Source organism: Sphaerodactylus townsendi, linkage group LG04 (genome assembly GCF_021028975.2).
Source record: "Sphaerodactylus townsendi isolate TG3544 linkage group LG04, MPM_Stown_v2.3, whole genome shotgun sequence".
NCBI lineage: Eukaryota > Metazoa > Chordata > Lepidosauria > Squamata > Sphaerodactylidae > Sphaerodactylus > Sphaerodactylus townsendi.
Window position 1 is genome coordinate 3,057,465 of NC_059428.1, and position 13,278 is coordinate 3,070,742.

The window sequence follows — 13,278 nt, forward strand, 5'->3', positions numbered from 1 at the left end:
TGCAAATGCCTTAGCAGACCAGGTGCTCAGGAGCAGCAGCAGCAGCAGAAGGCCATTGCTTTCACATCCTGCACGTGAGCTCCCCAAGGCACCGGGTGGGCCACTGTGAGTAGCAGAATGCTGGACTAGATGGACTCTGGTCTGATCCAGCAGGCTAGTTCTTATGTTCTTATGGCTATCATGTCACCTCTTAACCTTCTCTTCACCAAATTAAATATCCCCAGCTCCCTAAGTCTCTTCTCGTAGGGCATGGAGTCCAGACCTTTGACCATTTTGGTTGCACCCTCTGGACCCGTTCCAGCTTGTCAATGTCCTTCTTGAGAATCCAAATTCTTGGGTGCTGTGTGGTTTCCGGGCTGTATGGTTGTGTTCTAGCAGCATTCTCTCCTGACGTTTCGCCTGCATCTGTGGCTGGCATCTTCAGAGGATCTGATGGTAGGAATGGAAAGCAAGTGGAGTATATATACTGTGAGGTCAAAAGGTGAGGCTATCTGAATAGAGTAGCCTGGCATGTGAGTCACAAAGAAGTCTGTAGCCTGGGAGTAACAATGAAGATAGCAAGGTCAATAGGTGAATGGATCTGAATAGAAGTCTTCTTTGTGACTCACATGTCAGGCTACTCTATTCAGAGGGCCTCACCTTTTGACCTCACAGTATATATACTCCACTTGCTTTCCATTCCTACTATCAGATCCTCTGAAGATGCCAGCCACAGATGCAGGCGAAACGTCAGGAGAGAATGCTGCTAGAACACGGCCATGCAGCCCGGAAACCACACAGCACCCAAGTGATTCCGGCCATGAAAGCCTTCGACAATACAAATTCAAATTCTTCTTCGCAGAACTGCCGAGCCTGAAATGAAAGCTCTTTATAGTTCCGCGAGGTCAGAAAGACTTCCCGCTTGATTTTTCTGCTTCTAGAAAAAACCTGAGCGAGCTGGATGAAATCAAGAGGTACTTCAGTCAAAAGCTCACCCGGCCGTTCCCTGATCCGGGCACTCCAGAAAGAAAGGCAGGTGGGCTCAGCAGCAGATACTCAAGTCCTGCCTCAAAGACGGCGGACCCCGAAAGGCAGCTTCTGTTGGAGAAGTCCAGCCACCTGGTATCTCAAGTCAGCAATCTGATTAACGGTAAGGAGCAAACCATTTGAAGAGGGGGTGGGGGTGGGAAGATGCCTCTTCCCAAAGAAGGAGAAGACGAGTTTGGAGCTGTACCCCAACTTTCGTGAAAGGTGACGGGGGCATCGTGAGCTTGAAGGGAGACGCTTGGTGGCAGCGACGTGGTCTTTTATGTATTCTTATAGCTATTGTTTGCTACTGGAGCAGCTATTGTTTGCTACTGGGGCAGCAGTGGCGTAGTGACTAAGAGCAGTGGCTAAGAGCAGGTGCACTCTGATCTGGAGGAATCGGGTTTGATTCCCCGCTCTGCCGCTTGAGTTGTGGAGGCTTATCTGGGGAATTCAGATTAGCCTGTGCACTCCCACACACGCCAGCTGGGTGACCTTGGGCTAGTCACAGCTTTTCGGAGCTCTCTCAGCCCCACCCACCTCACAGGGTATTTGTTGTGAGGGGGGGAAGGGCAAGGAGATTGTAAGCTCCTTTGAGTCTCCTACAGGAGAGAAAGGGAGGATATAAAGCCCAACTCTTCTTCTTCTTCCTCTACTGTTTTATTTGCACTGCGAGCCATCATGAGTTCTGCAAGGCAGAAAGGTGGCTCAAAAATGTTTTAAATAAAATTGAATAAACAAAACAGGCTGTGTCGAGAAGGAGAAGAGGAGGAGGAGTAATTTGGATTTATACCATACCTTCCTCTCCTGTAAGGAGACTCAAAAGGGCTTCAGTCTCCTGTCCCTTCCCCCCTCACAACAAACACTCTGTGAGATAGAAGAAAAAGAAGAGTTTGGATTTATACTCCCACTTTTCCATCCTGTAAGGAGACTTACATGGCTTACAGCAGTGATGGCGAACCTTTTCAAGACCGAGTGCCCAAATTGCAACCCAAAACCCACTTATTTATCGCAAAGTGCCAACACAGCAGTTTAACCTGAATATTGAGGTTTTAGTTTAGAAAAAACAGTTGGCTTTGAGGCGCATGTTACTCGGGAGTAAGCTTGGTGAAGCAACTGTGCAATGCTTCGAATAGATGAATCACGACCCTAGCAGGGTTTACTCAGAAGTAAGCCCCATTGCCAGCAACCGAACTTACTCCCAGATAAAGGATCATGCCCAGGCCAGCCTAGGGGGCACATGATGAACTCTGTGCACGTGTGCCCACAGAAAGGGCTCTGAGTGCCACCTCTGGCACCCGTGCCATAGGTTCGCCACCACTGGCTTACAGTGTAAATAAAACAATAGCAAACAACAGCTATAAGAATACATAAAAGACCACGTCGCTGCCACCAAGAATCTCCCTTCAAGCCCATGATGTCCCCATCATCTTTTGGTGCCTGCTTCCAACTAAATGCAAGCCAGCTGGCTAATGCCCCGAGGAAATGAGGCTTCACCTAAACTTAAACAGCTTTTCTCACTCATTAAATAAACGGTCATCCACCTTTGACAGGAAAGTGCTGCTTTGTAACCTCCTTGGCAACCAGCCTTTGATCTTCCCCTTCTCGAGGGAACGGGTGACGTTTGTCTTTCATTCCCTTTCCACTGCAATGTCACGTTCCTTTTCTTCCTCTCCGAGTCCAGTTCCTGTAAAGAGTTTGTTCGGTTTAAGCTGCCTAACCTGGGTTTGAACCTGGGTCTTCCAGTTCTCTAACCATTGCGCTGTCCGCCTGCTCACCTGCACTGAAGCCAGGTGTAGACTTCAAGAAGAAGAAGAAGAAGAGTTTGGATTTATATCCCCCCTTTCTCTCCTGTAGGAGACTCAAAGGGGCTGACAATCTCCTTGCCCTTCCCCCCTCACAACAAACACCCTGTGAGGTAGGTGGGGCTGGGAGAGCTCCGAGAAGCTGTGACTAGCCCAAGGTCACCCAGCTGGCGTGTGTGGGAGTGCACAGGCTAATCTGAATTCCCCAGATAAGCCTCCACAGCTCAAGCGGCAGAGCTGGGAATCAAACCCGGTTCCTCCAGATTAGATACACGAGCTCTTAACCTCCTACGCCACTGCTGCTCCTAACCTGCTTCAAGGAGCAGGTTAGGGTGCATGATAGCCACCACATTTCCCCCGCTGCTGTCGCTTATTTCCTCCGGCTAGTACAGGGGTCTGCAACCTGCGGCTCTCCAGATGCCCATGGACTACAATTCCCATCAGCCCCTGACAGTATGGCAAATTGGCAGGGGCTGATGGGATCTGTAGTCCATGAACATCTGGAGAGCTGCAGGTTTAAGACCCCTAGGCTAGTACTAGAGACAGAAGGATGCCTCTCTGTAGCGGAGCAGCAGTAGCGTAGGAGGTTAAGAGCTCATGTATCTAATCTGGAGGAACCGGGTTTGATTCCCAGCTCTGCCGCCTGAGCCGTGGAGGGTTCTCTGGGGAATTCAGATTTGCCTGTGCACTCCCACATACGCCAGCTGGGTGACCTTGGGCTAGTCACAGCTTCTCGGAGCTCTCTCGGCCCCACCCACCTGACAGGGTGTTTGTTGTGAGGGGGGAAGGGCAAGGAGATTGTCAGCCCCTTTGAGTCTCCTGCAGGAGAGAAAGGGGGGATATAAATCCAAATTCTTCTTCTTCTTCTGTATCCGTTGCTGGGGAGGAGGATGCTGCACTCATCCTGCCGGTGGGCTTCCTAGAAGCAGCTGGTCGGCCGCTGGACTTGATGGGCCTTTCCTCTGATCCAGCGGGGCTCTGCTTACATTCCTGTTTTGTTAGTGGCAGGTACTGCCTTCCTCTCTCCCCATAAGCATCCTTAAAAACAGGCCCGCAAGCCACCACCCACACCCAGCGGGGTTTCCCCAGTCCTCGCAAGCTGTTGTAAATCAATGGGAAGAGATGACAGGCAGTGAGAGGAGGCGGTTGCTTCCCTTCTTGGGCTGTCGGTCATGAGAACGGCATGACTAAGCCTCCTTTCGCTCCTGAACAGGAGCAGGGCCAGACAACACAAGCGAGGAGTCAGCACAGAGCCAGGTGTATCATGTTACCTGGGAATGTACAGGTTAGGAGTGGCTGGGTCCAAATTTTCATATGTGGGAAGGAGTTTGTGGAAAGGGGTCTTTCCTGCCTCCCCCACACCTCAGCAAACTTCCTTTCTTCCTTCTCCTTCTGAAACAGACTGCTATATGAGGCCAGCTATTTGTGACCCAGATCTTACACCAATTGCACTGGCTACTAAGCCACTCCTGAGTCCAATTCGAGGGGTTGGGTTGACCCTCAAAGCCCTACTTGGCTTGGGGGCGGGGAATCTGAAGGACCGTCTTCTCCCGTAGAATTCCTGGACAGGAATTAAGATCACAATGAGGGACCCTCCTGATTGTCCCATTAATCATCTGGTGGTTACACTAGAGGGGGCCTTTTCAGTGGTAGCCCCACCATAACGGCACACCCTCCCGAGAAAAGTGGATCTGGTTCTTTTGCTGTCAATCTTTAGAATGCCGACGGCTTCGTTTAAGTTATAAACTCACTAGCAGTCCTGAACTGTGATATTAAATTTCAGCTTTCACGTTTCTAACATTTTGTTGTATGTGCTTTGTTTATTGCATAAGCCACCTTGAGCTCCATGAGGAAGAGAGGTGGCTAATGAATGTTTTAAATAAATAAATAAATGCACCCGGGTCACATCTACCCTGGGCTAGAGGCACAATTGTGTTATGTACACAGAGAAAGTTGTTTGACCTCTAGCGACACACAAGATATTCCACTTAGAAGAGTTTGGATTTATATCCCCCCTTTCTCTCCTGCAGGAGACTCAAAGGGGCTGACAATCTTCTTTCCCTTCCCACCCTCACAACAAACACCCTGTGAGGTAGGTGGGGCTGAGAGAGCTCCTAGAAGCTGTGACTAGCCCAAGGTCACCCAGCTGGCGTGTGTGGGTGTGCCCAGGCTAATCTGAATTCCCCAGATAAGCCTCCACAGCTCAGGTGGCAGAGCTGGGAATCAAACCCGGTTCCTCCAGATTAGATACACGAGCTCTTAACCTCCTACGCCACTGCTGCTCTTAGGCAGGAAAAAATGAAATGCACAGATATGGGATGGGTGACCCCTGACTTGACAATACTACAAGTGAAAGGGATCTGGCAGTCTTAGTAGACCACAAACTGGACATTAGTCAGCAGTGTGATGCGGCAGCCAAGAAAGCCAATGCCATTCTGGGCTGTATCAATAAGAGTATAGTGTCTAGATCAGGGGTAGGGAACCTGCGGCTCTCCAGATGTTCAGGAACTACAATTCCCATCAGCCTCTACCAGCATGGCCAATTGGCCATGCTGACAGAGGCTGATGGGAATTGTAGTTCCTGAACATCTGGAGAGCCGCAGGTTCCCTACCCCTGGTCTAGATAGAAGGATGTAATTGTACCTCTCTATTCTGCATTGGTTAGACCTCACTTGGAATATTGTGTACAGTTCTGGGCACCACAGTTCAGGAAGGATATTGACAAGCTGGAACAGGTCCAGAGGAGGGCAACCAAAACGGTCAAAGGTCTGGCATCCATGCCTTACGAAGAGAGACTTGGGGAGCTGGGGATGTTTAGTCTGGAGAAGAGAAGGTTAAGAGGTGACATGATAGCCATGTGTAGATATTTGAAGGGATGTCACGTTGGTGAGGGAGCAAGCTTGTTTTCTGCGGTTTCAGAGACTAGGACACGGAGTAATGGATTCAAGGTGCAGGAAAAGCAATTCCACCTAAACATTAGGAAGAACTTCCTAACATTAAGGGCTGTTCGACAGTGGAATGCGCTATTTTATAGGAGTGCTTTGGGTGTGTTTTCCTGCATTGAAGGGGATTGATGGCCCTTGGGGTCTCTCCCAACTTTATGATTCTACAATTCTACAAGCAGGGGTAATAACAGGTAATTGATCTGTGCACAAGTTCCAAAAAACCCTTTTTCCTTTCTTTTCTCTGCATCAGGCCTGCAGAATAATAGAGCAAAAAATGGCCCGGAACCGTCAGATGCTTGCGAAGAGTTCTCGTCACGTTTCAGTGCCCTTCTGGACCAGAGAGGGGGAGTGACCCGGACGCCAGAGGGGCCCAGAGACATCCCGAGGAATGAAGTCTCGCGCAGCTGTCTGGATGAAAAGCCATCCTCCCTCCCAGAAAAGGCCTCCTGTGGACAGGGCATGCTGTATGAATTCCTCGGTCGAGCTGGCTCCCAAAGCGACCCTCCTTTAGACACACACTCTGGTCCCAAAGCAGAAGAGGCTGCGGAGTCCCAGAGCGAGGAGGACTACGAAGAGGATGTCATAGAGCCCAGGACGCTCAACGAGCTCACCACCGTGACCGACAAAACCAGCCCCTGGTCCAGCCTCGTCTCTGAAGGGGAGCCGGATCCTGACCAAGAAGCCATAGACATAAAAGAAGCCGGCTGGCCGTACGGCTGTTCAGAGCCTTTACTCGGTGGGGAGCATGGCAGAAGCGGCTCCTTGTCCGTTGTAACCCAGGAGGAGTCCCTGAGCATGCCCAGCACGGCTAGATCCAGCACCGGCCCCTCCGGAGAAGAACGAGGGGGTGAATGCGAGGGGAAGCGAAACCTTGCAGGCAGCCCCGAAGACATGCTCTGGTCCGCGCAGGCCTTAGAGGCGGATCGCTTGAACCATGGAGATGCGGAAAAAGAAGAGTCCGGTCGGAAAAGAGCCCTGGAAACCCAAGCAGAAGGGGCTAGCTCTGAACCAGCTGCTTTATGGAGCGGAGAAGACTCTGCTACGGGTTACGCAGTTGCTCCCGAGATAGAACCCGAGGCTTTGGGTTTTGACCCTCAAGACGTGGATGGAGCTGATACCCCTGAGGAGGAACACCGGTGTTCCCCTGGGTTGTCAGAACCTGCACAGCATCGGAGTAGCTCTTCCGACGAGGGGGACCAAGATCAGCCTGAGGACTCGGGTGAACTTCTGCAACCCAAAGCAGTGCTGTATCCTTTTTTTTATTTCAATCACCAAGGTGAACCTTTCCGCACGCCAGTACCAGTGGAAACGTGCCGTGCGGATGGCTCCTTTCGCTGTAACCGGCCATGCTGTGGCCAGGACACTCTTGTGCGTGCACAGTGATCTAAACGTGGAATTCGCTGCCGAAGGAGGAAGCGCTGGCCTCAGCCATAGATAGCTTCAAAAGGGGATTAGGCAGTGTAACCGAGGATAGGTCTCTCAGTGACTACTGGCTATGGTGACTAAAGGGAGCCTCCATGTTCAGAAGCAGTCAACCTTTGAATCTCAGTGCCAAGAGGCAACATCTGGGGAAGGCCTCAGCCTCTATGCCCTGTTGTTGGACCTCCAGAGGAACTGATTGGCCACTGTGTGAGGCAGGATCCTGGACTAGATGGACCCTCAGTGGTCTGATCCAGCAGATATTATTTGGCCTCCATGCCTTGTTGTTGCAGTGTTCATTGAATTTCCCAGCAGTGAACGCTAATCTGGAAAACCAGGTTTCATTCCCCACTCCTCCACGTGAGCGGAGGACTCTTAGCTGGTGAACTGGATTTGTTTCTCTGCTCCTCCACATGAAGCCTGCTGGGTGAACCTGGGCTAGTTACTGTTTTCTCAGAACGCTCCCAGCCCCACCTGCCCCACGAGGTGTCTGTCGAGAGAGGAAGGGAAAGAAGAAGAAGAGTTTGGATTTATATCCCCTCTTTCTCTCCCGCAGGAGACTCAAAGGGGCTGACAATCTCCTTGCCCTTCCCCCCTCACAACAAACACCCTGTGAGGTAGGTGGGGCTGAGAGAGCTCAGAAGAACTGTAACTAGCCCAAGGTCACCCAGCTGGCGTGTGCGGGAGTGCGCAGGCTAATCTGAATTCCCCAAATAAGCCTCCACAGCTCAGACGGCAGAGCAGAGAATCAAACCCGGTTCCTCCAGATTAGAAGTTTGTAAACTGCTATGAAACTGCATTGTCGAAAGCTTTCACAGCCGGATTCAACTGGTTCTGGTGGGTTTTCTGGGCTGTGTGGCCGTGGTCTTGTGGATCTTGTTCCTAACGTTTCGCCTGCATCTGTGGCTGGCATCTTCAGAGGTGTATCACAGAGGGAAGTCTGTGTCACAGTGTGTAAGAGGCTTCCTTTTGTGATACACCTCTGAAGACACCAGCCACAGTTGCAGGCAAAACATTAGGAACAAGATCCACAAGACCACAGCCACACAGCCCGGAAAACCCACCAGAACCAGCGCTTTGAGACTCCTTATGGTTGAGAAAAGCACGGAATAAATCCAAACTCTTCTTGTGGATTGTGTTGACTCAGTCTGTAATCCACCTGGAGTCTGTGTGAGAAAGGGAGACGAACAGTATCATAAATAAAGTCAATATCTAAAACCTTCTTTAAATGCCTTAACTCTGCAGTTCAGGTCCAACCCTATTGTGGTTCCCAACTTCTTCCTTCCGCCGCAACATCTGGAGGCCTCCATGAGGTTGCTGAGCCTTTCGGCTCCTCCGCCGACCACTGCTACTGAAGTAAGTACCTTCTTCCTGCCACCTTTGCAGTGCCAAATTTCAGCCTTCCCTTCCGAGCAACAGCAGAGAGGCATTGCTGTTGGTTTCTTCCTTAGCGCCGCAGAGGCTTATGGGATGGAAATGGCGCCGGGGGGCAAAACCTCCTCCGGGTGACCCCCGCACGGGTCGCAGAGCCCCGCTTCCTGTGATTCGTGGAGCCCCGATGATGACATGGACGGGGCCGAGGTAGTCTAACGTCTTCGGCCTCCCTTGGCCCTGCCCACGTCATCATCGGGGCTATGCGGGGACGGGGCTGATGACCATTGGTCACATGGGGGGCGATTTTGCAACCCCCACGTGATCAATTGCCCCTGGCGACATGGGTTACCCCATGCCCCTGGGGACGTGGGTTACCCCAGTTGCCCCTGGGGACGTGGGTTACCCCATGTCCCCAGGCAGATACGCCCAGAGGTGGGATCCAGCAGGTTCTCACAGGTTCCCGAGAGTAGGTTACTCATTATTTGTGTGTGCCGAGAGGGGGTTCCTAATTGGTGATTTTGCCACGTGATTTTTGCCTTAGTTACGCCCCTCCTCTCAGCAGTAGCGCGCAGAGCTTGAAGCAGTCGAGCAGGAGGTGCACCGGCGTGCGTGGCAGCCTGCGCCTGCGTGCATTCGTTTCCCGCCCAAGGACTGGCGCAGCGGCTGCGTCCTTGCCACAGCCCTGCCCAGGAATGCCCCGCCCCAGAATGCCCGGCCATGCCCCCATCATGCCACGCCCAGCCCCATTGGCGCTACGCCACAGTTTGAATCCCACCACCATGGGAACCTGTTACTAAAATTTTTAAATCCCACCACTGGATATGCCCCTGCAGTACTATTACATTCCAAGTAAATATGGTTAGCAGTGCCAAGGGCCACCAAAGGAAAGGAGTTCTCCATGTTAGGCAGCGTATGAGTCACGTATGGCTTTTCAAACGGGGCTGTGTGTGTGTGTCCAGCTGTTCCAAATTCTCACTGCGCAAGGGTGGAGTTTGGTAGAAAAATCAGGATTCAGCATCCCTCAGAATCTTTTACAAAGGAAGCTTTTACTCACCTGCTTTATTTGTTTTAATAAAATATTTCTATCCCACCTTTCCTGCATGGTCAAGTTCCAGTAGCATTTTCTCCTGACGTTTTGATTGCATCTGTGGCTGCCACAGTCAGAGGATCCTCTGAAGATTTCACCCACAGGCGCAGGTGAAACGTCAGGAGAAAATGCTACTGGAACACGGCCATACAACCTGGAAAACCCACAACACCCTTCGTGACTCCGGCCGTGAAAACCTTCAACAATACTTAGAAGGAATCGTTGCTCGTAAATTACACGTCAACACGCAGTGTGGTTGTTGATTTAGAAGTACTTGCTGACTGCCTGTTTTGAAAGGAGGAGTTGGCGAGTTCAGAAATTTTCCTTCGAGTCAGGTGCTGTGTGGGGTTTTTAATAGGTTGTGTGTCATTGCTGTTTATGCCATCTCCATAAATTGCGGGACCTGGTATGGATTTCACCCAGCAAGTTGATTCTGTCTGGGAGCTGACTTCTTGGCGGCTGCTCTGAGCAGAAGCGAGTCTTTAGTAGGTTTATTTCCCCGCCCTTTGACCTCTCGAATGGAAAAAAAATCTTTAAAGAGCATTTACAAGAAGGAACATCTTGCTTTGGTGAAACCGAGACAGCTAGAGATGGACTCTAATAACTCTGATGTCATGAGTGCGAAACAAGATTTCCTGTGTGTGAGAAAAGAGGAATCGAGAGTTGCTGAATAAATGTTGGCTCTGAACAAAACTGAATGGGAATGAAAAGAACAAGGGAGCTGAATTGCCTAATTATCAGGCAGTCTGGGGCTTTTACTTTTTTTTTTGAAGAACTATTTATTTTGGTCGATTCTGCACCAGCGTCTTATTCTGCCCTCTGTCAGCAGCAAATTTGCCTTTCTCTTCTTGTGAGGCAAGTAGCGTGTATTGCACTTTCTTGTGGTGGTGGGTTTTCCGGGCTGTCTGGCTGTGGTCTGGTAGATCTTGTTCCTGACATTTTGCCTGCATCTGTGGCTGGCATCTTCAGAGGTGTATCACAGAGAGAAGTCTGAGAGAAGAAAGTGTCCAGTGAAAAGGGAATGTTTAGTGGGGTATATATTGTTTATGTCCCAGGTTGGGGAACCAATCAGTAAATGTATTGTCGAAGGCTTTCACGGCCGGAATCACTGGGGTGCTGTGTGGTTTCCGGGCTGTATGGCCGTGTTCTAGCAGCATTCTCTCCTGACGTTTCGCCTGCATCTGTGGCTGGCATCTTCATAAGATCCTCTGAAGATGCCAGCCACAGATGCAGGCGAAACGTCAGGAGAGAATGCTGCTAGAACACGGCCATATAGCCCGGAAACCACACAGCACCCCAATCAGTAAATGTTTGGGTGAATTGGTTCCCCGCCATGGGACATGGACAATATATACCCCACTAAACATTCCCTTCTCACTGGACACTTCCTTTTCTCAGACTTCTCTCTGTTATGCACCTCTGAAGATGCCAGCCACAGATGCAGGCGAAACGTTAGGAACAAGATCTACCAGACCACGGCCACACATCCCGGAAAACCCACCAGAACCAGTTGAATCCGGCTGCGAAAGCCTTCGACCATGCACTCTCTTGTGTCCACCTCTTCATCTTTTCCCTGGCTCGGTGGAGACATAACGTGTTTCCTTGCGAATCACATTCTCCTGCCCTGAGTTTGTGCTGTCACCTTGATGTGTTGCCCGTGGGTGTTTCCACATCTTCATAATTTGCATTGGGAATCAGCATGGGGAAGTTATATTGCGCCTGCAGCGCACGCGTCCTTTCTGGAAAATGCGGGGCTTCCCCTTTAAAAAAGCACAGTCACTTCAGAGCAGTTTGCGTAAGGGAAAATCTAATCTAAATCATACATCCCAGCTGTTGCGTAATTAAAAATCTGATACAAAGCAAAAGACAGCACTTAATTGTAAAGGTGCAAAGTACTGAGTCATTACTGAGACACAAATTGAACCCCCAACAAGAAGAAATAAAAAACGAAACAAAATTTAACAACAATGATATCAGGTTTACAGGTGAGCCTCTGTGGAAGGTTTCCAGATACCTTTAACTTATGTCCCTGTGCAATTGCCATCTATATGTGATACCTTCAAATGTTGATAAGGAAGGTCCTCCGTCCCTTGGGTTACTGGATTGCTAGAATTGAAGGTTAAGCACCAAAACACCTTCCATTATACCCCCACGTTATGCAGGTCACTCAACACTGCTCCTGAGCACCAGTTCCCAAGGGGGGGGGGGGTGGACTTCCTCCCTCTTCCAGGAGCAGCAGCGGCGTAGTGGTTCAGAGCAGGTGTACTCTAATCTGGAGGAACCGGGTTTGATTCCCCGCTCTGCCGCTTGAGCTGTGGAGGCTTATCTGGGGAACCAGAGTAGCTTGTGCACTCCAACATACACCAGCTGGGTGACCTTGGGCTAATCACAGTTCTTCGGAGCTCCCTCATAAGAACAAGCCAGCTGGATCAGACCAGAGTCCATCTAGTCCAGCTCTCTGCTACTCACAGTGGCCCACCAGGTGCCTTTGGGAGCTCACATGCAGGAGGTGAAAGCAATGACCTTCTGCAGCTGTTGCTCCTGAGCACCTGGACTGTTAAGGCATTTGCAATGTCAGATCAAAGAGGATCAAGATTGGTAGCCATAAATCGATTTCTCCTCCATAAATCTGTCCCTTTTAAAGCTATCCAGATTAGTGGCCATCACCACCAACCTGGATAGCTTTAAAAGGGACTTGGACAGATTTATGGAGGAGAAGTCGATTTATGGCTCCCAATCTTAATCCTCTTTGATCTGAGATTGCAAATGCCTTAGCAGACCAGGTGCTCAGGAGCAGCAGCAGCAGAAGGCCCGTGCTTTCACATTCTGCATGTGAGCTCCCAAAGGCACCTGGTGGGCCACTGCGAGTAGCAGAGAGCTGGACTAGATGGACTCTGGTCTGATCCAGCTGGCTTGTTCTTATGAGAGAGTTCCAAAGAACTTTGACTAGCCCAAGGTCACCCAGCTGGTGTATGTTGGAGTGCACAAGTTACTCTCAGCCCCACCTACCTCACAGGGTTTGTTTGGGGGGGGGGGAGGAGTTTGTAAGCCCCTTGGAGAGAAAGGGGGGATATAAGTCCAACTCTTCTTCTTCTTCTTCCAGTCCCAGGGTCCTGAGACAGCGCAGCCTTCACTTAGGTCAGAACAACCCATCTTACAGGTGTCTCGCCAGCAGGTGAGGTTTTGCCTGGGAATGAAACTAAAACAGCAGCCAACAGGAAGAAGGGAGGGGAAGAGGATTAAAAAAAGAAAAGAAATCCAAACTCTTCTTCTCCATGCCACCCTCACAACAGCCCTGTGAGGTAGTGGGGCTGAGAGACAGAGGCTGGCTCTTGGTCACCCGTCCAGTTTCACGGCTGAGTGGGGATTTCAGTCTGGGCCCCAAGTCCTAATCGGACACTCCGCTCTATGCAGCACCTGTTCTCAGAAGCAGAGAAAGCTTTTAAACAACACCCACGCCCTGAGTCTGCGATTCTCGCTCCATCTGTTTTGCTGAGCCGGCTGGATTCAGGCTGTACAAAGGTCAAGACGACAAGCACCCGGCCGGCTTCAGCCGCTGCGCTGGCTTTCCAGTTTCAGCTGGTGGCCTGGATGACAGCACGAAGGGGCCTCGGCCCTGACCAGGCGAGAGCAAAAGACCTCC

The 13,278-nt window shown here is 50.7% G+C and overlaps 1 protein-coding gene across 1 annotated transcript in view; it reads left to right on the forward strand.

Annotated features, from left to right (window-relative positions):
* Positions 1-13,278, forward strand: part of C2CD3 (C2 domain containing 3 centriole elongation regulator) — a 127,801-nt gene that overhangs the window by 110,529 nt on the left and 3,994 nt on the right. Inside the window, exons 36-39 of the mRNA XM_048493000.1 lie at positions 921-1,129; positions 6,006-7,002; positions 8,425-8,530; positions 12,739-12,810. Of these exons, the coding sequence (XP_048348957.1) occupies positions 921-1,129; positions 6,006-7,002; positions 8,425-8,530; positions 12,739-12,810 (1,384 nt within the window). The remainder of the gene's footprint in view (positions 1-920; positions 1,130-6,005; positions 7,003-8,424; positions 8,531-12,738; positions 12,811-13,278) is intronic.